General features: G+C 39.5%; 1 protein-coding gene across 9 annotated transcripts in view; it reads left to right on the forward strand.

The window, feature by feature from the left end:
- Ac76E (adenylate cyclase type 2 Ac76E) overlaps window positions 1–27,086 on the forward strand; it is a 118,272-nt gene that overhangs the window by 87,446 nt on the left and 3,740 nt on the right. For 8 of the 9 annotated variants that reach the window (XM_072295947.1, XM_072295950.1, XM_072295949.1 and 5 more), the window contains 12 exons: window positions 6,264–6,396; window positions 12,463–12,651; window positions 14,241–14,299; window positions 14,988–15,155; window positions 15,633–15,867; window positions 16,696–16,839; window positions 17,508–17,671; window positions 19,688–19,925; window positions 20,935–21,081; window positions 21,806–21,910; window positions 25,438–25,561; window positions 26,564–26,688. In XM_072295947.1, coding sequence (XP_072152048.1) covers window positions 6,264–6,396; window positions 12,463–12,651; window positions 14,241–14,299; window positions 14,988–15,155; window positions 15,633–15,867; window positions 16,696–16,839; window positions 17,508–17,671; window positions 19,688–19,925; window positions 20,935–21,081; window positions 21,806–21,910; window positions 25,438–25,561; window positions 26,564–26,688 — 1,831 coding nt within the window. The remainder of the gene's footprint in view (window positions 1–6,263; window positions 6,397–12,462; window positions 12,652–14,240; window positions 14,300–14,987; window positions 15,156–15,632; window positions 15,868–16,695; window positions 16,840–17,507; window positions 17,672–19,687; window positions 19,926–20,934; window positions 21,082–21,805; window positions 21,911–25,437; window positions 25,562–26,563; window positions 26,689–27,086) is intronic. The other variant, XM_019040966.2, reaches the window with a different exon arrangement.

Here is a 27,086-nt window from a genome sequence, read left to right on the forward strand (position 1 = left end):
CCTCTGTGTGGACAAGGCCTTCCATTCATAGGAAATGAACGAAAAAATTATGAAAGAACAAACATAAATGTGGATTAATGATTTTAACTTCCGCCGCCGCGCCTCGCAGACCGCATTGTGTTTGCCGCAATGCGTGAGGTATTCATGCATTCTTGTAGGCGCTATCCGTTTCACGCTGTCCGCAATGACTGCACTGTGTTTGATGCGACGCGTGAAGTATTCGTGCAGTCTTGTAGGCGCTAATATGTGTTACATGCTGATCGCCGCGCCGAGGGCTTCTCCTTTTCATCTCAAGTCCTTGTCATCATTTCTCTCCAGGTAAGTCGCGCCGTTCCAGGCCAAATTGCGTGTTTGGTTTCTCTCTTAACTCGACTAATTAAAGGTGCTTTCTCTTGTATTCCTGAAAGACGACCAAAGTAGAAAGTACTATACTCTCAGAAAATTAGAGCGATTTTGTCGCCTTTCCTAATTTGTAATTTTGCCTTCCAAATCCGAATTTTTTTTATATCTACATTTAAAAAAATTGCAAAATTTGCCGCCCCCTATAGATTTGCCGCCATGGGCCGCGGCTTATGTGGCCACCCCCTTAATCCGGCCCTGCGTTTGTGTAGGGCAGCGTGAGTCATCTTTATTCTACTATCTCATTTTTCGTGAGTCTCCTGAAAGCCATGCCATGCGAGAGGTTATTTGAATTAGGAGCAGTTTAAAGTAACTTTTTATGCGGCTCACCAATAGAGGTGCATCAGAATTTGTCACTTTAAATTTCATCTAAGTTCAACAGGAACTGAGGCTGAAACAACAGGCTGAAAGTACACAATGGTTTTATCGTTATTTGACTTTACTGGCGGTAACATATTTTTGCCGCTTAGCATGAGTTTCAGAGATATGTGTGACCACAGCTCGGTTTGGTGCACTGTGCGGCGGTTTCTCAGTGCAAATAAGATTGTTAAGTCGAGTTTCCCCCGCTATTTACAGCTCGTCCCTCCACTGACGAAAGAACGTATCATCATTTTCACGTAAACCGTAGAAAGCACGGAGTTTTACCACCGAATGGGTTCATTTTTAAGTATAGTTACGCTTTCGTGACAACGGAGTGACGTATTTTGCCCCTGGCAGAAGTCTGCTCATAAAATATCCTCGTTAGTCGGCGGAAATGCCTCACGAGCTTCGATGTTTTGATCGGATCCTGTAAATTTTGCTGAGGACGCGAGGTTCCTCCTCTCGCGGAATGTCTTACACATGGGAGAAAAGAGAGAAAAAAGAGGGGAAATAAGATTGGATATCACTGTAGTTTCATTCACGAAACACGCATTGCGCATTGGAAATCTATATCAGTGCAGGTGCACTGTAAGGATCCAAAATATTAAACCTGCGAGGGATTGAATTGCATTACTGCCGTGCTATGGAAGAACGCCGTATGAGCCATCAGGCGTTGTCAAATTTCCTTTAATAAAACACGGATCTCCTGGTAAACTCATGAGTATTTTCCTTCCATCTTTTTTAGGTAATTTTGTTCGTAATTTCATCTAAAGCTCCTAAAAATTTCAAGGAAAAATATTCATGACATTCCTCAGAAATGAACATTTCATCGGAGGAAATTTGGCAACTCTTGAATGTTCATACGGCGTTCTTTCTTAGCACGGCAGATTATAGGTGAACGTCACTAAGCAGCAGAGCACTACTCACATTTGAGTTTTGAAAAATGACGTAAGTGCTGTAAGTGTGTTTCTAGGACTGGTAATATGCTGGTTCAGGATGCATAGGCAAAGAGAGAATGTGGGGGGGGGGAGGGGGGGGGGACGCTTCCTCGATGCCGAAACAAGCGGAGCAAACAAAAACGAATCAAGGCTTCATCGAATACTAAATTCCAGCAGGTGTTTTTAACTCTTCTGTGGGTAGATTAGTTTTCCGAAAGCAATTCCGACTTTTAAACCAGATAGTAGATTTACACCGTATAGTAGACCTGATTCATCTGCTGAAACGTTAAAGCAAAAACGCTGTATCTATACCACTAAATACTATTCAACGTTAGTCGTCAAGGAATCTTCAAGGGGTCGACCAAAACTAAACAAATCTAGCCTCTGTAGAACATAAATTAAGCTACCTAAATTCATTTAGGATAATTTAAAAAAAAAAAAAAAAAAAAAAAAAAAAAAAAAAAAAAAAAAAAAAAAAAATCCAATCGTATAGAACCATTTAATGATGATAAAATGAGATGTGTTGTGTTAAACTTTTCGAGACGGAAAGCTAAAAAACAAGCATATTTTCTAAAAAAGCTAGATGTTTTTTTACACTGATACATATTTTGAATGTCATACATATTTGGATACCTAGTCCACCTGAACGCGTAACAATATCAGAGAAATCCCCGTTATATCTCTTGATTGATGATGTCACCCATGGGTTCGCAGTACACTATGGTTTCTTTTACTTCAGCCTCATCAATAATACACGCAGGCCAATCGCTCAACTAAACTAGCGTGAGATTTTACACATCCACTCTAGTTTTTCGACAAGCTACAGTTTATTAAGTTTGGTTCTCTGGCTCTGGAGAAAGCACGGATTTTCCATACACAACTCATCCTCCCACGGACTCACGTACCCACTTTTCACGCGCTGCATTATTAAGTTAGTTCAACGATTTTCCCTCTGTGCAAATATGAATGCTGGGGACAAAATCCAAACAGCGCTCGAGGAGGCAAACTCTCAGCTTCCCAACAAGCTACAACGGCTCTTATTTTAACTTGGTTTTTTGATATGAGGGAGTGGCCTTCCTCTTAGCTTTTCTCTACAAAATCCGCCGCGAGGAAAAATGGCGCGAGGAAAAATGAGACATAGAAATTAACGTTCGAAGTCGATGAAAGCTTATATCGATTTCCGATGCAACAGATTTCTCATATACACGGAAAAAAATGGACTGCTGATTTAGCAATTTTTTTTTTTTTTTTTTTTTTTTTTTTAATTCATGTAATCAAAATAACGATGTACAAAATATAACTCTAGACCTATATGGTCTTTTAAGTCTTAAATTTATCTTATATATTAAATATAAATACACATATACTGCTTTTACATGGATAGATAGAGATAACAGAAACTACTTTAAATAGAGTAAATTGGAGTAAAATAGAAAAATCCGTGACTGTTAGTGGCAAAGAAAACTAATGGACGGTGAATTGGCAAGAGAACTGTAGAATGGTATGTTTCGTGGCAAGCAGGCCAGATCGAAAAGTGGACACAGAGGAGTGTTCACAGGAATATAGAGACTAAATGCGGGATATTAAAAGAACAAAGAAAGATAAAAGGTAAGTAGAAAAGCAGGAAAGCTTATATCGATTTGCGATGTAACAGATTTCTCATTTACATGGAAAAAATGGATTGCTGATGCAGCAATTAAATTGTTAAAAAAATATGTCCGACATGTTTCAAATGTACTATGGTTAAATCAGTATTTTTAATTGTAAAATCTACATTGAAATATCTCCGACACTTTTTTTAACTACAAAATGGTTATATCAGCAATTTCATTTTGTTTTTTTCGTGTATCACATTTTTCTCGAAGGAAAACCAATGTCTTTACTTCCCGGAAGTTTGATGATTTTTCTTCATCCTAAGCATAATATTTTGCGAAAAGTTTAAAAAATGGCGTGTATCAGTCATTCCTCAAAATGTAAAATAGCAGCAGAGATTATGAAACTTCTCAATCGATTTAGATGTTCTCTGATTTTCACAAATAATGTCCCCTCCCTACGCATGTGATAGTACAATAATTTGTGCTCGTATAAATAATCGAAGATACAGTCATGTTGACGCTGGTCTGGTTTTACTAAGCCTAAAACCACTCAAACTTTTCGAGACATTTGTAACGTTAAAAATGGGCCCCTCGGGAGATAAGTTCTGTGAGAGAATTTCTGTGTTTTCTCGGAAACCCGTGAGTGAAATGCTTAAAACTTTTATTTATTGGGAAGTCACGAAAATGTGCGTCCAACATTCTTTTCTTTTTATCTAAGGCGTTCGTTGTTGATGAAGAAGCGAGTTATTTAAAACCTACCTTTGCACCGCATGATTTTTTTAAAAAAAAGTGAATACCTATTCATATTGACAGGTGGAATTGCAGAGTTTCAACGCTAAATTAGGTATTTTATTATGATGAGGACCAGAAAGCTTATCTGCTGTTTCAAGAAATCATACCGTATGAGTCTTCAGGCGTTGCCAGATTTTCTTTAATAAAATGCGAATTTAAGGAGAACATTTTGAATATTTTTTTTCAAATTATTAGGCGATTCTGTTCGCCGTTTGATCTGAAATATCTGAAAATGTCAAGGAAAAATATGAATAACTTTCCGTAAAAATACACGTTTATCTGGGGAAATTTGGCAACACTCGAATGTCCATACGGCATTTTTCCTTAGCACGGTAGTTATACGGTAATGATGATTGAAAATGAGTCATTTTGATTGGAGGCACGAGCCACCTTTGACAAGTACAAAAACGAGCGATGGAGTATCAACAAAGCGCCGCGATTATTATCAAATCGAGCAAGTTCCAAAGTTCCGTTAGAGCCCACTAATTTTCAAAGTTGCCGCGGAAACCGCGGTGCGTGCGGGCGTGCCGCGAAGCTCAAACTATACTTAACCGCGTCATAACTTTCACGATGAGTCGGATTCCAACACTCGACTCGAATGATTAAGATCCCCATCAGGCGCCTTGGGCTTTTATCCCTGTCTTCGGCCTTGTCTCTGCCCGCGCCATTCTGCTGTGCTATAAGAAAAACGTCCTGCAGGCCAATTATTGAAATTGATAGACAAAGCTATAGACAAAGAAGACAAAAGAGATATGGAAGGATCCTATTGGTGGAGGCGGGTGGTTGCAATGGACAAAGGAGGTAGGTAATAGACTAACTAACGGCAACCCATGAAGGACCCGATAGTTAGTCCATCATTTTCACCCTTTGTCTATCGGAACCACCCATTTCAACCAATAGGATCGCTCCATACTCCCTATGTCTTCTTTGTCTATAGCTTTGTCGATCAATTTCAATAATCGGCCCGCAGAGGCCTTTCGAGCGTCGCCAACAGGGTGCCTACTGGTCTGGAAAATCCTGAAAGTCCGGAAATAGTACTGATTTTTAAGAAGCGGTCCGGCAGTACTGAAAAATTACGGATATCCCGCAAGAAGGTCCGGAATTTTCCGCCGCATACCTCGCGTGTTTCTTTAGACAACCTGGAAAGTAGGCAATCCCTTGCGCATTGATTTTTGGTGCAGTGTTTGCCTGCTAAATCGCGATTGTGTGGTCCCTTAGAAAAGATAAAATAGGAGCGTACTTAAATAGGGAAATGGTAACGCAACGGTAACCGCACTGCGTTTGGCGCAATGCGTGAAGTATTTCTGCACTCTTGTAGGCGCTCAAATGCAGGCGCGATGCGTGAAGTATTCCTGCACTCTTGTTGGCGCTCATATCGACGGCGTAAGTTCGCAATCACATATCTCGTTTGCTGTGTCTGAAAATCTCTGCCTCTTTATATTATTTTTTAAAACAGAACAAATTGACATCGTTCCTTGAAGTTTTTGCAGAATTTTCTTCGCAAAGAGAAGAAAAATCACGGCAGTTTTAAAGAATTGCCGTGGAGTAGTTTTCCGTTTAAAAAATAAAGTATGACGAAGTCTGCGACGTCGCAAACCGAGTTATGCGATTGCCGACTTAAACCGTCGATATGCGTTTCGAACTGATGCGACCGGCGCGGCGATACGTGCACTCACACTTTGACCATCGATGTATTTCCTTTGGTGCATTATAACTCCTATGGTCCACAATGGTCCATAATTTTGTATCCGGTTTTTTGATCCATTGGAATTATACGCTGAAAACGATAAACGCATTTAAAATGTGAGGAAAGACATGTTCATGCTTGTCAATTGAGTGGCTTTGGAGGACAATGCACACAAGTGCAGTTTTATTTTAAAAAAATTGAGATATTAATGATTCCCAGTAAAACTAGTCTTCACGAATATTTTGTGAAAAATTCGCTTCCAAATTCCAATTTTCGAGCACCAAAAAGTCAGTTTAAACTTTCTTCCCGCCACAATGCCCCACGAAATTTCGAAACTTCGAACACGTATTTCTTGAAATGGCAAAAACTGCATTTATGCGCCTTGTCCTCCAAGCCCCTCAATTCAAACTTCAGTATTGACAACCGCCTAAATTTTTCTAGGGGAACGTATTGGGAAATTATTCCGGCAACCCAATTTTGTTTTTCTTTCAGACGTGTCCATATCACGAGGGCAACATTGAACCAGCTAAATAACAAATTTCAAGTTGAGCCTGGAGACGGACACAAGAGGGAGGCATACCTAGCCGATCACAAAGTAGAAACCTACTTAATCATACCTCCATCGGTGAGTTCCGATTTACTTTTGAACGCATGCATTCAAACCGCAAGAGAATATCCTTGTGAACTATCAAGTGTAGTTAGAAATCAAGTATCATGATTAAATCATGATACATTTCAAGCACCCCTCCTGCATCGTACTACTGAGCTGCTACTAATCTTCCGAAAGACTTCTAGAAACCGTTTGGATGATTAAAAATCGACCGATTTTATTTCAATTACATAAAAAGGGTATTTTTCATTTTCATGCTGGCTATTGTTAGGCAAGACAGCCGCAAGTGCTATCTTCTGCATGCTTTCGTGGTTGCGTTTTGCACACACACAGCGAACACATTTTCAGGTTGAAAATTGGCATAAAAGGGCGGCACTTTACTTTAAAGCACTGGTTTTATTGGCTCTCTGGAGGAATAGTGTCACTTACTGCTGTCTTGCCTGAAACTACGTCATTTGTTGCGCATTTACGGCTTTCTCATATGTCTCGTTTTGATACAATTAAAATCAATTTTGCAACTATCTCAGTGATTTCATCTAAAAGAGATTAGACGAATTTTGAGGTAAATTCGATTTCGAAAATTTGACACTTACTGCTCTCTTCGCTATCACGACAGCTTTGCTCTTTCTTGGCAGGACAGAGAGTAATGTTCCTCTGCATGAAAATGCGACTAGTGCTCCGCAAGCCGTAAACTCGGAAAATGCGGCCACTAACTTTTGGGATGCAGGTGAGAGGAGTCGGACGTGTGAACAGAAGTTTTTGAATCCGACATCTGCGTTATTAAATGTTGAGACACACTCGACAGAAAGGGGCAGGCAGGGATTTAGGTGCGGATGGGGGAGGGGCGACTCCTACAAAGTCCCGCTGTTCGCTTTATCTCATTTCACGATTAAACCGGTCGATGCTGAAACCGCGCACGTCCATTTTCCGATGGGCCCTCGCATGACAGCATTAATATGGAATTTAGGGGTCATCAGATGCTGGAATTGCTATATTTTAACATCGACCGAGCCAATTGTCAAGTCAGAGAGTGCCATAATATTCTGGGTAGTTGAGGATGCGCTTTCGTCCTCGTTAGCGGCGACAAGTGGAATTCTAAATTTTCCGAACTTTTTCCGTTGGAGCTAGTTCGGCGAACCGCAGTTTCAGTTTAGATGAAACTAGCCTCAAACTCTAACATGATTCATTCGCACTGCGTGTACTTTGCTTCGATGTGTCGGGAAAATTCAGCATTCTTTTACAGCTTTCATTCTTAAAACCTATTATACTGTATATTTTTTCGTTTTTGTTTTTTGACGTATGGACTACGGGCATGTCTGTCGGCTTTGTGCGTGAAGAAGTAACACTTTGTACATTTGATTAATGTAAGCTGTGTCTATCGATAAAGATAGACGTGTCTAGACTTAGAAGGTATTGCCGTCAATCCCAATTTGGATTTAGAGATTCTTTGGCCGGTGATGACGTAATCTAATGGTTCAATTTATGACGTCATTTAGGTGGGCATATGTGGACTTATAAATGTTCGCAGTGCATGAAAATTTGAACTTCGATACAAAATTTCGAACAATATTATTCGCCCTACTCCCTGGCCATCGATATCGTTATTAGAAGCACACGTTTATGACGTCACGTAAATCCTGTTGATATTATTGTTCTTCCTAATCTAAAACTTTAAGTTAAAATAAAACTGCAATGATTTTCGAAATGATATAATTATATTACAAATTAAATGTCACCCATCGAATCTTCGATACTTATACTTTCTGTAGGAGTTGATTAAAGTTGTGCATGTCATACTAGAACTTAAAATTTTTTGTGACTATTCTTCATAAAATTTTAAAGATGAAACATATAATCTGACATATAAACATATATACCGTATGGGGGACTGTTGTCACAGGTATAGCAATCCTGCGGACCCCAGCTGGTAGCCCCTGCCTTAAAGGGGATAGTGGAGATGGTCACCGGCCTCTGGGCGTATGAACCACCTGCTAGAAGGGCAGACAGGGCTCTGAGCTGAAGTGAAGGCAACCTGTCTAGGAGAGGCAACTCCGAAATCAAACCCTGGTCCTCCAGGTTGGGGGTTGAGTCATCGGGCTGACTCCCCGGTACTTGTAAAAGGTTTTACTGTCAAAAGACCTAACGTAACAAGCCTCGGTACCACTGGAAACAAACGGACACGTCGACAAAAATTAAGAAAACGGACATTGATATTTGGGACGTGGAATGTCCAAGGCATTTCGAATAAGCTACCGGAAGTGATATCGGAGGTCCAGAAGCTTGAAGTGGATGTCGCTGTTCTTACTGAGACCAAGAAGAAAGGGCACGGGTCAGAGAATTACGGTGACTATGATCTATTCTACAGCGGCGTGGCCAAAGATCAGCGTGCTCAGCAAGGAGTAGCAATACTCATGCGGAAAAGCCTACGTAAGTTTGTGGGCACCTGGGAGGCCGTCAACCAGCGACTTATCAGAATGAACCTCAACCTATACGGACATAAGATCACGCTGCTCGGAGTGTACGGTGTAAATGATGATGCCACTGTCGCGTGTAAGGACCAATTTTTTGAAGATCTGAATGATGAAATTCTGAACGTTGGTGCTGGCAGGGAGGTCATTCTTATGGGTGATTTGAACAGCAGAACGGGACGAAGAGTCAACTGTAAAGTTGTCGGACCGTTTGGAGAGGATGCTGTTAATGATAACGGTGATCGGCTCATCTCAATTTGTACTCAAAGTGAGATGAGAATTTTGAATGGCTTTTTCCAACACAAAGACATCCATAAGTATACCTGGGTCCAGCCAACGCGAGGATTGAAATCCATCATCGATTATGTGATTGTTAAGCACTCTACTAAGCTGAAATTGCAGCAAGTTAGAGTGTGCAGGGGACTGTCTTGCGGCAGTGACCATCATTTCCTCCGAGCAGATATAGCGTTTCCCGTTAAAGGAACTAAGGATGTAGAGCCAGTGCCTGAACAACAGCAGGGACAGGGGATGCAAGAGCGTGAGGTAAGATACAACATCGAAAGTTTGGAGCACCCTAGTGTCAAGGCTCTGTATCGGAAACGCTTGGATGAGAAGTTGGGGGATGGGCTTTCGGGTACCACTGAAGAGCAATATCATTTCATTAAAGATTGTATCCACTCTGCAGCTAAAGAAGCCCTAGGTATTTGCAAAACCAGTAATAAAAACCAGCATCCTTACTGGTGGGATGAAGAAATTGAAGACGAGATAAATCTCAAGAGGCAAAAACATCTTATATTTCTGTCGTCTAAAAAGGCTGAAGATAAAGTTGCTTACAGGAAAGCTCAGTCTAAAGTTAGGAGCCTCATAACACGGAAGAAGAATGAAGCTTGGGAAAGCAACTGTTCTAGAATTAACACCTACCTAGGGGGGAGAAAAAGTGCTGAGAGCTGGAAGTTAATTAAAGGTTTACGTAGAGACATGAAGCGCGACATCGTTTCTCCGATATCACTTAAAAAACTGGAGGATCATTTTAAAGATCTTTTGACGGAAAGGCGCCCAGAGTTTCGAGACAGCAGCACGGACAACGGAAGAATGAACAACTTGGAGATTCACACTTGTGACATAATTAAAGCGGTTAAAGAGCTAATTAATGACAAAGCACCGGGTCCTGGTGGAATCCCTGTCGAGTTGGTTAAGTACGGGACTGCCAAGCTCTTTGAGTGCCTCAGAAAACTGATGCAACAATGCATCAGGGGTGACGAGGTACCAAGGGAGTGGAAGGAGTCTTGGATCAAGGCCATCTACAAAAAGAAGGGAAAGAAGGACGACTGTAACAACTACCGGGGGCTCTCAGTGACCGGGACAATAAGCAAAGTGTACGGGAAGATACTGAAAGCGAAGATCGAGGACGAATGGCAGGATCACGAAGCAGAGGAGCAGGCTGGTTTTAGAGCTGGCAGGTCTACGATAGATCACCTCTTTGTTATTGTCCAGGTCATTGAGAAGAAAATGGCCGTAGCTCAGGAGCTGCATTTAATTTTCGTGGATCTCCAGAAAGCGTATGACAGTGTGCCGTTGGTGAAACTTTGGGAGGCCTTGGAAAAATCTAATTTTAACGGGGGGTTGATTGATGCTGTCAAGCGATTTTATAAAGGGAGTTTTACCAAAATTAAGTATCATGGGGGGTTGTCAGCGGGATTTTATGTGACTAAGGGTTTAAAACAGGGATGTTGTTTGTCGCCAACATTATTTAAAATTTATCTCGAATGCGTGCTTAAAGAATGGAAAAAGAAATGTTCTGGTATGGGTGTCCCCTTGGGTGATCTTGAAACTCTGTTCACTCTGTGCTTTGCTGATGACCAGGTGGTGGTTGCTCAAGATCAAGATGACGCGGAGTACATGATGCGCAAGTTAGTAGAAGAATATCGGAAGTGGGGTTTGGAAGTCAGCATATCCAAATCTGAGAAGATGACTTTTGGCGGTGATCAGCAAAGCATTGAGTTGGAGGATGGGCAGCAGATCAAAGGCTGCGAGCACTTTAAGTACTTGGGAGTGCGGTTGACCCAGGATGGAAGGACGGATCAAGCTATCAGGGAAAGGAACACCTTAGCAAGGAAGGCTATAGCGATGTTAAATGGAATCCTCTGGGATCAGCGGATTTCCAAAGATAACAAGAGGAGGATATACAACGCTGTAGTCAAAAGTATATTAACATACGGATGTGAAGTTTGGCAGCTGAAGAAACGGACACAGAATATGCTAAGAGCAACGGAGATGGATTTTTGGAGACGGTCGGCAGGAATTTCTAGGAGAGATCGGGTCCGTAATGATAGAGTGCGTCAGATAATGGAAGTCGAAAATGACATCGTGTTCGACGTCATGACCAGACAGCTTGTCTGGTATGGTCATGTCAATAGGATGACTGAAGAGAGGCTGCCAAAAAAGATGCTTGATTGGGTTCCTCCTGGGAGGAGACGGAGGGGACGCCCAGTGAGAGGTTGGCGACAGGGGGTGTTGAGTGAGATGAGGGAGTGTCAACTCCCTGATGACCTGTGGGAAGACCGAGCTTTGTGGCGATTGGGCGTCGCAGAGCGCCGAAGAGCGCTGTAAAAGCGACTCATATGTATGTACATATAATCTGTAAAAAGTCCAGATTCAAAGACTCGATCTATTAAAAGGTCGGTTTTCAAAGAGATCGGATTCAAAAAATCAGGCTCTCAAAAAGATCGGGTCTAAAAATCATTCTTTCAAATGATCGACTCGGAGATTTGGATCTTTTTAACCGGTCTAAACTTTTTAACTTTAACAACAAGACTTGATCAAATCATCAAGTGGCGATCTGAGATCATGCTCCCTCCACAAACTCGTCACGCGTAACAGGTAACGAATTCTGTCGTGCTTAGGAAAAACGCCGTATAAGCTTTCGGGTGTTGCCAAATTTCCTTCGATAAAATGCGAATTTGCTGCACAACTTGTGAATACTTTCCTTCCAATTTGTTGAAGAATTTCATTCTCAATGAAATCTACATTATTTGAAAATTTCAAGGAAAAATATTCATAAGTATTTTCAAATATTAACGTTTTATCTGCGAATATTTGGCAACTCTCTAATATTCATACGGCGTTCTTCCTTATCACGGCAGAATTGATTCGTGGTAGCTTTCAAACCGAACTTCGTTATCCGCGTTAATGCTTCCGCTTTCAAGGTAAAGTTTGATACAAAGTGATAAAAGAGAGATGAGACACAATAGCCCGAATGCACACAACAATAAAAACACATTGAATTACAAAAACAAATGGGTATACAAAGCTGAGGAGAAATAAAACAAACCAGGACATTTGGGCAAATGTTTGCACTGATTCCTACCTCCGTCAGTTGCATGCTCATTTTCTTGTTTTAATTTTTACATTTTTTAGCTTTTTTCCGGTTGAGAATGGGCATGTAATTGACCCGAAACGTCCTGGTTTGTTTTATTTCTCCTTAGCTTTGTATACCCATTTGTTTTTGTATTTCAAAATGTGTTTTTATTGTTTGATATACAAATTTTGTTTTCTTTCGATAAAGTAAAATTGAACTGATATTGTCTTTGTCTTGTCCTTGTTCCTATTTAAGCAGAGGAGGAATGACGGGACTACAGTGGAGGGACGACTGTCTTGCGCGGGACTGCAAGATGAGAGCAGTGGCCTGTTGAAAACTTATAGGTCACCGAGCAAGATGACCAAGTATGTGGAGTGTTGGGGTGCAGATAAGCCCTTCGCGAACATCACCGAAAGCACCCTTGCTAAAAATATAGGTCTTACGGTAAGTAATCTTGCACCAGGCACCAGTATTTCAAATTTCTCCCTATAGAAGGATGGTCAGCATACGCATGGTTTATAAACATTACTTGGTTCTCAAAAAGAGCTTTCGAACCGAGGGCGAAAGCAGGTCTGTTAAGAGTCACAGCACACTGAGGGGGATAAAATAAGGATTAAATCATTGATAGGGGAAGATATAGCCGGACCAGGGAATTGTTGAATTAGACTTATTACGAATGCATTTCAGAGTATCAACTCCATCATCAGCGTATTAAAAAATATCAAACCATAAACTACAATAAAATAAAAACGTATCACAGTGCATGACTGACTGGCAAGAGACAAAGGAAGGAAAAAAGAAAAAAAAAGAAAAAAGAAAAAAAAACAGTTTTTTGTGTGCTTTCTTTTGTGCAAATAACTGTGTTTTTTTTCTTCTACTTCTTTTTTTTCTTTATCTTTCTCTTTTGCTAGTCAGTCATGCACTGTGATACGTTTTTACTTTATTGTATAGTTTGTTGTTTGTCAATTTTTAATACGCTGAAGATGGAGTAAATACTCTGAAACGCATTCGTAATAAATCTAATTCAACAAATCCTTAGTCCGGCTATATCTTCCCTTATTTTGTGTAAACGCCACGCATAATGCATCTCCGTACGTATGGAAGAATTAGTTAGATATTTTATTAGATACATTCAACAACTCAGACAATTAGTATCTTCACAGATAACTGCGTAAAGCAGAAAGGAACCAAACCACATCAGTTTTTGCCAAATTTAATCGGGATATTTTATTTTTTACATGAAAACAGTTGTGCGGATTTTTGCGCAAATTTCAGTGAATTTTCTGCATAGTACGAAGCAAATTCCTCAAATTTTCAAAGGAATCCGCACAAACGTTCTCTTGTAAAAAATTAAACTACCCATTTAAATCTGGCAACAGATGTGGCTTGGTTCCTTTTTGGTGAACGCGGTCAAAATATAAAGAGAACGTTGAACATATCTATTAAGCGCATGAGTACAATTTTCTGCCTAGCTTCTGATTTGAAGGCGCTCCGACACTGTTTCAGGATTGAGCTGATGCTGAATTATTCCTATACCTCTATCGTATCCAGGCTCGCTCTCCGACGGTTTATGTTATCGTAATGTGTCAAATGCTCATAATTCTGCTAGTTATTGTTGTAATCCTCATATCCTGATCCATGGCCGAAGGATCATAAGCGGGTAACGTTGCTGGAAAAAGAAAAGTCGGTTATTTGCGCTTTTGGTACGCCAAGCGAAGGCTTTATAGTGAGATCAATATTGACAGCCGTATCTAGAGCCAGGAGCAAAGATTTAAAGTTCAAAAATGTCCAATTAATCTGGAGGAAGTGCAATAAGATCAGTCAATGGTGTTTCCTTAATATCTGAATTCGGTCATAATTCAGTCACGATCGCACGGCTTTAGGCTTCAAATGTAATATTACCTCCTGGCTTCAGACGTGATGCGCTCGTAACTGCCTTTCCATGTGTCAATTTTTCCCTGCACGTGACAGTGGTTTTCCCATTTGCGTCGCATTTATGACAAATAAAACGCCCTTTTCTTTCTCATTTTCAGAGTATTGCAATGATTGAGTCTAATTTATTACCTCAGCATAATTTCTGTATGGAATGCAAGTAAGTAAAACTTGAAGTTTAAAATATTTTTTTTGTTTCATGAATTTTTAAAAAATCTCTGAAGCCTCAATCATTGATTACAAAACGGAAATCATAAGGAGGTGCATGTTTTTATGTAATATAGCAAGTACTTTGAGAGTTTGAAAGTATTTCCTTACCTTTCAATTCTTGGTTAAAAGCAAAACAGCTCTAATTGAAAACAAAACGCACAAGAAATGCGACAGTTGGATTATTTTCCTAACTTAATACTTATGAACCATCTAAGATGTTCCTAAAAATGTCTCATGTAAGTAACGACTTTTTGACAATTTTTTCTTATCTCTGTTACAAGGGATGAAATATAAGTTTCTTCTTCTTCTTCTGCCTTCTGACTAGGGCCGTCACCTGTTCGTCTAGCCTCTAAAATAGTACATAAATATGACAAATAAAATATGATGGCGATGAGAGGGGATTAATTCTCTGGGGATAAAAGGCAGCTCTATACCCATGTCTTGGGCGTTCGTCTGGGTTGCCTTTGGGTGTGAGGTCGAGTAAGTTTCTGATTATTATTTTAAAAAAAAAAATAAAAAAATAAAAAAATAAATAAAAGAAGGGGCGAACATGCAAACTTACAAAAATTAAACGTGATGCCCCCCGTCCCCGTCCCAAAAAAAATCCCTTTCCAAACTAATTCATTTTCAATTTCTAGGAAATGGATGAACTCCGACGAAATGAGCCCTCTGCTTCTTCGGTATCGGCGTGACAGCCAGGAACACAGCTTCAGGAATCTGACAGACTACAAATTTCGTCACTATATCTCTGCTGCAATTTGTCTCTTTCTCGTCATGCTGTTGATTCAACTCATAAACATACCAAAGTAAGTGATAATAAGCGGTCGTATTAATTGTCAAACGTTCCGTTGTTAAAATCTGGCACTTAGAAACGAACGCATCCCTATAAGTGCAAGATAGGTCACAAAATTATAAAGTGAATTCATTACGGTCATCCTTGAAAGTCGTGAAGTGCGAATTATTAGGGCTGCGGAACCGAGGATGCCCTCATATTCTTGTCGATGCAACATGCACGCACATTCATACACGAATGTCATTACACGAATAGTTGCATGCGGGCGTTGTTGTCAAAAAGCGCCTTCTTATTTTGCACATGCAATACGCTCGTCCGTGGATCACAAAAAGTTGCATTCAGGATGTAGGAGCTCTCTAGTAATCAGACCCCGCACGTGAGGCACATGTATGACTGACTGTTTTTTTTTTTTCTACACTCTCCTATTGGTCCATATGAATGTAGATTTTCCCTCCCGTTTTGACTGATTATAACATTTTACGTGTCGCAGGAGCCTGATTTTCGTGACTAGTTTCGGAGTGACTTTCATTGTTTTGTTGATGCTCCGGTTCTTGAGTCGTGCCAAGTCGTTGGACGGTGACGAGGACAGCCGAAGCAGGGTCGTGGCCGGTGGCGGCGCTTCGGAACAACCCCTTGCGCTCACCTTCACAGGCAACTGGTGGCTCCGACTCGCCTGCTTCCTAATTGTCGTCATCTTGGTCTCCCTTTGTGCTGTCGTCACCTTGGTACGTTCCCATCCTCCCTTTTACACGTGAAGATCATGTCAACGTCCGTGATCAGATTGTAACACTTGAAACACTCCGATCGCTTTGAGCGCGATTGACTCTCAACCGATAAGAAGCTGGAAAGATTCTAGGGTCAAAAGTTGGCTAAAGGCGTCTTTCTGGAGAGAATAGGGGGCAGGGGAAGGGGACTATTGTTTCTTCCCCTTCATTTTAAAGTTAAACTTTCCTTGAGGCAATTTCGGTCACTTGCTTCAATTTTAGGGAATTTCTAAGTTTCTTTAACTCCCTCTCCCCAACTCTCCAAAAGAAATTTTGTTTCATCGGAAAAACTTTTGACCCCATTAAGATTTAACTGAAATGAGCGCCCTAAATTTGACCAAAGTTGAATCGGCAAAAAATGTTATCAAAATGTTTCAACTAAATATTGAAATTTTATAGATGTTTGAAAACAATCATCACTCTAAAAAAGTTTGCAAAAAAATTAAAATTTGAAAACAAATTCAAAGAAATATCTACAAAAAAGTTTGATCAAAATATCAACACAAAACTTCGATAAAAAAATAACATTTTACAAAAGTTTGATCGAGTATTTACATTTAATAGGAGTTTTATGTGACATTTAATAATAGCGAAAGCTTGATCAAATTTGACAATATTTGATATAAAAAAAAGGATCTAACTTCAGAAAATAATTTCGAGTTATCCATTTAATTTTTATTAAAAAATCACAACTTGATGAAAGTTTCTTTCACGTAAATTATTTTCAGTGATATACAGTATTTTACAAAATTCAGTAAGATTGCAAAATATTTTACCTGTCAATTTCAGATTGGTTTAGAAACCAATTTGTCGATAGAGCACAATGAAGAAATCATTGGAAGGTCTCGACTGAAAAACTTCACCCTCTCAGTCTATGAAAGATGGGGCATGGAAAACTTTTCGTTCGAGTTACTGCTGGCTGCACTTGTACCGGTAAGTTTGCACTTTCAAAAAATGACGTGGAACTTGTTGGCCTAATGCAAGTTTAAATTGGTGTTATGAGATTGAAAATAGCCTCCTCGCATCCAATTTTTTACTTGCTATATAATTCTGGACCAGCTTCACTCGAAACAACCATGCGATACTTAGCTAATTTTTTTCCAAAAACGCCTTTAAATGCAAACATTTAGGGTGAGTTCTGTTTATTGACTGTACTTTATTTGATACATGATTAATTATTGTTTTTAATCACGTCAAATATTTTTGAAAAATTGGATCTGTTTCCTGTCGATCCAAATATTTCATAAAACTTTTGATAAAACGCAAAATAGTTTAACAATAGAGGAGCAAGTCACATGAAGATTAGACGGAGAAAAAGAGATTTAAAAATGTCTGAAATGTATATTCTGTAAAACTGGCTCAATATTAGAGATAACGTTTAACACTTATTTCCAAATTTAAATTATTTTAATTTTTTACATGCAGCAGAATGGTAAAGCTCAAAATTATTCTTATTCCCATCTCCATACTCCTCCTACTATATTGTCGCTTCGATAAAGATTATCTACACAGATACGAATAATTTAAAATGATTTATCTAGGTATTGACTTAAGCGGATTATTTTTGCGATGCTACTTTTGACGACTATCTCTATTTGCAGACTTACATCTACAGTTCGGTGCTGAGCATCGCCGTGATCTCTGTCTTCCTCCGAATCGGGTTCCTTCTCAAGTTGAGTCTAATGTCTGCCGTTGGTGTCAGCCACCTGACTATTTACAGTTCTCTGTCTTTCTTCCGCCATTACTACAACATTGACACTAACAAGTACACTCCAGTTTTTTTATATTCATGGTATTCATTTTTTAATGAATCAACATTGTCGCATCTAGTTTTATTTCTCATCTCATGCTCATTAAATCAAAACCTCATTGGAGTCCGATTTTTTAATCTATATCAATACGACAAGACAATGCAGAATCGTATCTTTTGACTACGCAATATATCGCATTTCGATATCATGTCACACTGGCGATAAATTCAATAATCAGCCAGCAACTGTTTGAAATGAATACAAATTCGTGTCAGGGATGTTTCAATTCATGCAAACACTGAAAAAAATGAGATGCTGTTTTAGCACCTGGGGTGTCAAAAATGTGTCTCGTAATCCCAAGATGCTGCCTTTACTGCCCCCGCAGTTAACTTTACATTCTATGAATGCAAAGTCAACTGCGTGGTCAATCAAGGCAGCATCTTCGATCACTTGACACATTTTTGACATCGTAGGTGCTAAAATAGCATACCATTTTTTTCAGTGAATATCTTTTCGTGAAAACTTTTCGGAGCCACAACGGTGCATGGTCTCTGTAAAAGTCCACTACCATAATAAGTCACTCCAGTCCGAAAAGTCGCTCCATGCCATTTTGTGTTTTCCAGTTTTTTCAATGAAATAATACCTCCTGAATCCCCAAACACATTGTCTAAAAAAAGTAGCTTCAATGGAATGATTGCGAGCAAAAATTACAGCGTCAAGTGTAGGTTTATTGGAAGTATCCGTATTCCGGTTAAAAATCAGCTGATCAACGTAAATATTCTCTGATTGGGCGCAAAAGTATTCTATAACATGTGAAAACTTCCCGTAAACATTCACTTGTCGCTGAATATTTTGCACGCGATCAGCTGATATTACCGGAGATGCTGAATACTTCGGTAGATATTCACTTGACTCTGTAACTTTTACGCGCAATGAGAGAGTGTTTACTGCAATCAGATGACGTAACCGGAGATGCTAACTCTAGAGCAATTGTATGTACCCTATCCTCTTTAATCTCCATTCTAAAGCAACATACTTATTTCAGTGAGGGGCAGTTCAAATATTATGTTAATCATTTTTGTCAACTTTTTGACCACCCTCTCCCCTACAAGCCGCGCGTAAGCCATCCCCCTTCCCCTTTAACTCACCCTTTTTAACTCAAACGAGCCTGGCCGGACCCTTATTCCACCAAATTTCCCCCAAAAATAACATAAAAACTGAAAAAGTATTTTTAATGAAAGATATTATTAGTATTTTTTTTCATAATAAGGGAGGCTTACACGAGTCTTCGCCTGATCCTCCCCCCCCCTCGCACTTTTGCACGACCCCGTAAGCCAAGCTCAGCGGGCTGATTGTTGAAATTGATAGACAAAGCGATGGACAAAGAAAGCATAGGGAGTATGGAGCGATCCCACTGGATAAAATGGGTGGTTCCTGTAGACCACGAGAGGAAATGATGGACTAATTATAGGGTCTCTCGTAGGTTGCTTCCAGTTACTCTACATATGATCTACGTCCTTCGTCCATTGCAACCATCCGCTACCATCAATAAAATCCCTCCATATCCATTTTGTCTTTTTTGTCTATAGTTTTGCCTAACAATTTCAACAATCAGTCCGCTGAGCTCCATTTTCCTCCCAATGCGGTTTACGTAATATTGAACGACCGCTAAAATTCCTCTTTTTTGCACATTTTCGTATGAGAAATGGACGGAGTTAAACAGAAAGGAACCAAGCCACATCGGGATCGAACCGAGAAAAAGAGGTTTAAAGTTTGGCTCCTGCATAAGACTCAATGTAAAAGATAAACTTCAAGTTCAATTTCTGCAAAAGTTGCTCCAACAAAAACTTTGAATTTTTGGCGATATTTAGTAGAGCAGTGGTTGAGTTCAAAACCACTCATAACTCAATTTTTTCCAAAATGTGGGTTGGTTCCTTTCTGCTGATCTCGGTCGAAATGGCATTCAGGTTGTGGTTTTGGACGAATTTTAAATTAGCTGCGGCCAAATATTATTATTTTTTTTTTATTAGATATGAAGAGGTGCCGTGGCAGCTACGGCTATGGATACCGCCTCTGATCATCATAATGGTGTTCCACATCCTGGATCGGCAGATCGAGTTCACGGCGCGCTCTGAGTTCCTGTGGCAGTCCAAGCTCCAGGTCGAGCAGGAGGAGGTGGAGACGATGCGCGGTATCAACAAGATCCTCCTGGAAAACATCCTCCCCGCCCACGTCGCCCAGCATTTCCTTCAAACGAGAATAACCCAAGTAAGACAGTTAAGGATGCGTATTATTTGGGGGAAATCGATTAAAAGTGAATAGATTTAAGTGTAACATTCGAATTTTTAAAATATCGATTCGGAAAAATCGACTGCTTTCAGCCTCTGCCAGAAATGTCAAACACTTACACTAGAGTCCCTTTATACTAAGAGTCCAAGACAACACCCCTCATGGAGTCACAAACGGGAATAAAGATTACAGAAATTGAACGTTTTTCGTAATCTTTGATCGGCTCATTCTCAAACTCCTTTCTCCGTTCCTTCTCTCATTCCATTTGTTCCTTACTGAACCCGCAATTCCCTGGTCCATTCCAGACTATAATCTTTGCAACCGGTGAAAATGTAATCTTTATTCCCGTTTGTGACACAGTGAAGGCCTAAAATACGGGAACCAATCAGAAATGGATTCACATTGTCTTGACTCTCAGTATAAAGGGACTCTAACTTACACAACAGCCATTTTACATTGAAGTTAAGACAGCAAAATACGTATATTTGGGGGGGGGGGGGGATGGATTAAAGGTGAATCGATTTAAGTGTAAAAATCGATCTCTCAGAATATAGATTTAAAAAATTTGATTACTTTCTGCCTCTGCTAGATATGCCAAATTTCGTTTTGCTAATGAGTGAAATTCCATTTTCGATGACATTTCGACGATTTTTCAGAGTAAAAGAATCATCTTAAAACAAAAGAGGGAATTGGTGGTAGGGTAGGCTTTAGTATATGAGAAAAGCTTTGGACGTCAAAAAAAAATCGAAAATATCGCAAAATTTCATCGGTTCAAGAAAAGAATCAATTCGACCCATGGCTGGGGTTACACATTCATCGCATTGGACTGTCTCCATGTTCTGATCCTGGCGTCTCGCCCCAAATTCTTAACGAGGTTGCAAGGTTTCAACCCAAAGATTTGGTCAATTTAACCCCAAGAGAAGTGTTTTCTGAGTTCATTCTCGAAGTTTTACTGAAATGATGTTACTGATGATATTTTTGTCAACAGGAGCTATATCATGAACGATATAACTGCATTGCTGTAATGTTTGCATCGATTCCCAATTATAAAGAATTCTATGATGAAAATGATGTCAATAAACAGGGCCTTGAGTGTCTGAGGCTACTCAACGAAATCATCTGTGATTTTGATAAGGTAATTGTAGTTTGATATCTGAGTTAAAATGAAACGAAGCCATAAAAAGACAGACACATGCCACATTTTAAAACACTTCGGCAACATTATACGTTATGTAAATCCCTATACGATCAGCAAAATTACCAGACAAATTGTGGAAATTTCCCCTTCGCGCAACCAAATTAGACCAAAAGTATAATTTAAAAAAATCAACCTCTCCCTCTTTTTTAAATAAATAGAAGAGACCTTTTACAATACAATTGCATAATTTTCGAATGATGGTGAAGCGGCAGTAACGGTTGTACAATGGTAGTGACGGTTTTTGTGATTATTATCAAGAAACAGGTTTAAAGTTGGAAAATTGCACTATGTCCTCTCGCTGATTAATTGTTCAAATCATAGAATGGAGCTGATGATTTTGTTCTCAAGTTCGATGGTTTTTTATAATGCGTATACGAAAAAACATGCTTTCTTCGTATTCATCCATACCTAAATTTAAAAAAAAAAAACCACCTCGCCGCAGCATTAGCCGGTTGTATAGTTTGGTACACGAATTAATGATTTTGTAAATTTACAGTATTAATTATCTTACTGCCAGCAAAACCTGTGCAGTTTTTTTTTTTGCAATTCAACTACACTTAATTTCCATCTTCTCTTCATAATGCCTCCAGAATCTATTAATTATTGCTTGATGTATTTACTTATCGCATTAATATTTATGCGCCTCAAATTTTTTTTCAAGCTGCTCCTGAAACCCAAGTTCAGTTGCATAGAGAAAATCAAAACAATCGGTAGCACTTACATGTTGGCTTCCGGCTTGAGGCCCGGCAAGGAAGAGGAAGCGAGTGTAAGTAAAACTTAAACTACCTAAATTAATTTTAATTAAATTTTATTAAATTTAAACATTTTAATAAATTTAATTAAATTTTATTAAATTTAATTAAACTCCCCCTCATCTCGTATTAGAAAGTTCATCAATGAAAAAAATAAATCGCATATCTATGGCCAAAACGAGAAACCCCGTATCTCCGTTTGCGACGTCGTAGACTTCCTGTCATGCTTCATATTTTTTTTTGAAAAGTCAAGAGCATTCCAATGTCGCTAACCTTGCAAACATAAACGATCATCTAAACTAGTTTCACCTCTACTCCCAATAAACTATGAATTCAAGACGAAAATTACCGTCGCAAAGTTTACTTTTTGCAAAGAATGTACCTAAGTTGCACAATCCTGGCAACATTGAAATGCTCTTAGTTCCTTTTTGCAAAATGCGATCCAATAGGTTGTTGCTGCAAAAAAATAGTTTCCCACAACCTGCTATACAATGCTCCAGTGACCATGTAAGTTGGCCCGAGCATAAACTTTTCGGGAAGAAAGCCTTTCCCCTACCTGGTTTCTCACTTAATATCCGCCCGAATTTCGCATATCTTCCGTTTCTCCTCATCGCAGCTTCCATCAAACCGCAATTGCCTGGAAACTAGGACCGCACATCTTATCTGATAAAATCGTTCGCCCTTTAGACCGATTCTGGGGGGTTAGGCTAGACTAGTCGATGAGTCAACTGTTGATCTAATTTCATTACGTGAACGTAGAAGAAAAACGGGGTAAAAAATCACTAATGTGTGATCAATTTTCAAGGACAATTCTGTAATTTCTCCTACGATTTTATATAGATTAAAACGCGTAATATCAAAAATCTAAGCTCAGATTCGGATTCCTCGTGAAAAATTGATGAGATTTTATGCAACATATGTTACAATAGCGTGAAGGAAAGAGGTTTAATGACGTAAAAAAACACTAATGTGTGATCAATTTTCAAGGACAATTCTGTAAATTCTCTTACGATTTTAAATAGATTAAAACGCGTAATATCCAAATTTTAAGCTCAGATTCGGATTTCTCGTGAAAAATTGATGAGATTTCATGTATCATATGTTAAAATAGTGTGAAGGAAAAAGATTTAACGACGCGTATAGATTCCTTTGAACTACGCCGCCGCGTCGCGCGGGTCGCCCGAGTGAATGAAACCGAACGGGGAGGCGCCGCGCCGGCCGGCGCTTAGCGATCAGTTTCGTCGCGAGGAATTCCTCACGATAAATTCTTATTCTTACTCCTCCGCTGACCCACTGAGCACTACCCATGTTGCCACGTTGGATTCATATGTTCGAATCAGTATGTCTACGTTGCGTCTCTTTCCTTCACGCTATGCTCGGGTATGATACATGATATCGCATCGATCTTTTACGAGGAATCCGAATCTATAAGCTTCGATTTTGGGTATCACGCGTTTTAAGTAAAATTTTTCAACTTCAAAAATCCGAAATGACTGAAGTGGCTTAAAATGCCATCTCGGCTCCTGTTTGATGGATTCTCCTGAAATTCGGTGTCAGGGTATGATACATGAAATCGCATCGATTTTTTACGAGGAATCTGAATCTGAGCTTCGATTTTGGGGATCACGCGTTTTAAATCAAAATCTGTCAAAATTCAAAATTCGAAAATCCGGAATGACTTAAAATGCTATCTCGGCCCCTGTTCGATGGATTTTTCTGAAATTCGGTGTCAGGAGGTATTTTTCGACAGGAAACTCGAATTTTTAGTCCATTTTTTAAAATTCTCCAATTCAAGATGGCGGACGTGGGCTAAAATGCTATCTCGGTTTCTGTTTGTGCGAGTCTTGTGAAACGCGGTATCACACAGTATTTTTCAACGGAAAACTCGAATTTTTAGTCAACTTTTTAAAATTCTCAACTCCAAAATGTTGGATGTGGCCTAAAATGAGCCCCGGTTCTGGCCTCCGTTTTTGTTCGTTAGAGCTTTGTGAACCGCGGGATCAGGGGTACTTTTCGGCGGGAAACTCGAATTTTTAGTCGATTTTTGAAAATTCTCAAATTCAAGATGGCGAACGTGGCCTAAAATGCTATGTCGGCTCCTGTTCGATGGATTTATGGCGCCCCCTTACTACATGCCTACTCTTGTATTTCTGTACAGCCGCAAATTTAGGGTCAAGGGGCGCCTGACCGTCTATGGACCAGGTGGAGTTTTTGTCCTGAAAATTTACCTTTAGACGGCAATTCTCTTTATATTTTGTCTATGGTTTTTATGCCCCCCCCCTTCTCGCGGACTCTCTTTTCACTTTCCTTGCCTCCTTTTTCCTTCCATTTCCCCCTTCTTCCTTGCTTTCACTGCCCAACCTTGTTTCCTTTTCCTTTTTTCCCCTTGTCCTTTCTTCCCTTTTTTCCTTTTCCTGTTCCCCCCTTTTTTCCCCTCTCTTCTTCTTTCGTGGCGCCCCCCAAAGGCTGGCGCCTGTGTGCGCCGCACGCCCTGCACACGCCCTAAGTCCGGGCCTGGGAAAAGTAGTTGTCGAAATTTCTTGAAAACTTCCTTGATTGTCCCTTTCTGCTAGCAGAGTATTTTGTAAAAATTTCAAGTCATAAAGTTGAGTTGTTTTCCCTCCGAAAACTAAAATAGAAAGGAAAATTTTTAGACACCGCAATGGAGGTAAGTTGTTTCGCACGGTCATCGATATGCACCGCAACATTAAATCCAGTTCTATGAAACACTCCGTAGATTGGATGAGAATATTGAATTTATATGTAATTGCACGTGTGAGGCCACTTACTTCCACATTCTCACAAACACATGGGAGCACATAGTGTTTTTGCGTTTGTTAATCCTCTCATTGTTGAACTCATGCCGGAGAACCTTTCATATGCAGAAGGAAAAAAGCTGGAAGTAACGACCGTACAACGGTGAAATTCCCAAACCTCGTGTCTCGTTTGTTGCGTTTATAAATCTCCACTCCCATTTTATTTTATTTTTATTTTTATTTTTGAATGATACCAAATCAACATCAACCCTTGAGGTGCTCAAAGAATCTTCTTCGAACAGAGAAAACAATCACGAAATTTTTAAAAAATTGACATTGGTTAGTTCTTCCACCCCAAAAATTAAGTATTACAGGAAGTCCACAATGTCGGAAGCTGAAGTACATGGTTTGAGGATTTCACCGTTGATAAGTGTGAAATATCATCAACGAGAATGTATTTAAGCCTTGTGGGGTTTCTTTGAATAGAAACCCAGTTTTGTAGTATACAAGCAAACGATTCATCAGCCGGAATAAGCCAATTTCAAGAATATCATTTTTTTTTTTAAACATCCAATCACCTCTTATTTTAGAGCAATAGTATCGGTATGAAAAAGCAGAATGTCATAAGTAAATGAATCATGAAACAAGAGAACGCATTAGAGGTGCAGCACTCAATCGTAACTGAAGCGCTGAATAGAGATACGCAGACTAGCGGCAATATTACGTACTCATTTTTCTATTTTTAATTATAAGAATCTCTAACATTTGTTTTATCTGTCTTGTAGGTGCAGCGAATAAACAAGCAGCAAGAACACAACATTGTGACCTTAGTAGATTTTGCAATAGCTTTAATGACAATATTAGATCAAATTAATAAAGAATCCTTCCAAAGATTTAAATTAAGAATAGGTAAGTATTGCATACTTACATTAGTAATATGCCATAATCCGCACCTACATTGATACCAATCGAAAAATGTCGAAAATGTCTTTGACTGCAATATTACAGTCTCCGCCCAAGTTATATCTCTTTAAAAGAAAACTAACTAACAGTTTTCCATGAAATTTTCAGTGAATTTCCTTCACATGTATTCCAGTGGCGTGACGTGAATTGCGATTTATCGATTGGTATGCCATTCAAACCTATGGTAAAGAATCGATTATTAAGGTGTTCGCTGGGAACACCCTGTTAATCGATCCTTTTCCATGGGTTTAAATGGCATAACAATCGATACATCGCAAAGCACGCCACGCCACTGATGTATTCAGAAGGGTCCTCGGGATTTATCGGTGAACGAGGTATTTTGCTTTTTTCCTTCAAAAACATTAAACAGTCCAGGGATTTTTGAAACCTTGCAATGATGTAAGTACACGTGTTTCGACTTTAGCCACAGATACGTTTACGAAGATCTTAACATAACAGGTCAATGTCAGGCGGTTCTTTCAAGAAATGGTTTCAGAAAAGGAGGGAGGGTCCTACTCAATGGAGCGAATCTTTCTGTCATGATGATTGGAAAAGGATATTCGTAAATCTCATCCTCTTCTACTGTAGTATCGTAATTTTTTTCGGCGTAAATGAGCCTAAATGATTCAATTAAAATAATGGTCCTCTGAAAACTTTCTGCCTGAAATCTAATGCCAAGTGGCTCTAATTGAGCTTTCTTGTATTGATTGAAGAATGATAATACTTTTTTGAACCCCGAACCAGTTGTGATTTTGCTGAAGTTGCCAACACGGTTTTTCCGCCGCCGTTTAAATCCATTAAAAATATTGATTTTAGGTGAGGCAAACTAATTCACCAAGAATCGATTGTTTTTCATGCATTTAAACGGAGGAAAAACGGTATTGCCGCAACTTTTTCGAATAACCACTGCACCGAAGTGATCCAGCGGATGCGTTTTTATCATTCCAGGATTGAATCATGGACCAGTGATAGCCGGTGTGGTAGGAGCTCAAAAACCTCAGTACGACATCTGGGGGAACACAGTCAATGTTGCCTCCCGTATGGATAGCTGTGGAGTCATGGGCCAATTACAGGTGAATAACATGGCTTCTTTCTAACTTCAACCTTACAGACAGTCATTCGCTCAAAAACATCTGACAAAATTCTTTGCCCGGTTTCGATGACCTGAATTGCAGGAGGCATTATTTTCCCCTCTTAAAAGAAGTGAAGTGGTGGGTAATGCAATCGCCCATCTGTGCCTGGATCGGTTCCTTCTATTATCGTCTCATTAGTACCTACTACAAATTTGGCAAGCGATTTATAAAAATCAAATGTTTTTGGTGCATATTATCCCGCATCAAAAAAAAAGGACCATTGCCAAAAGATGAGACCTTCCGATTCTTAGTTTGCAGTTTTTATTATTACTATTACCACTAGATGATCCAACAAATTGGCAACATTGTTTTCCTCATTTAAACCTATGGAAATGTAT

This window comes from Bemisia tabaci, chromosome 2, assembly GCF_918797505.1.
Source record: "Bemisia tabaci chromosome 2, PGI_BMITA_v3".
Classification (NCBI taxonomy): domain Eukaryota; kingdom Metazoa; phylum Arthropoda; class Insecta; order Hemiptera; family Aleyrodidae; genus Bemisia; species Bemisia tabaci.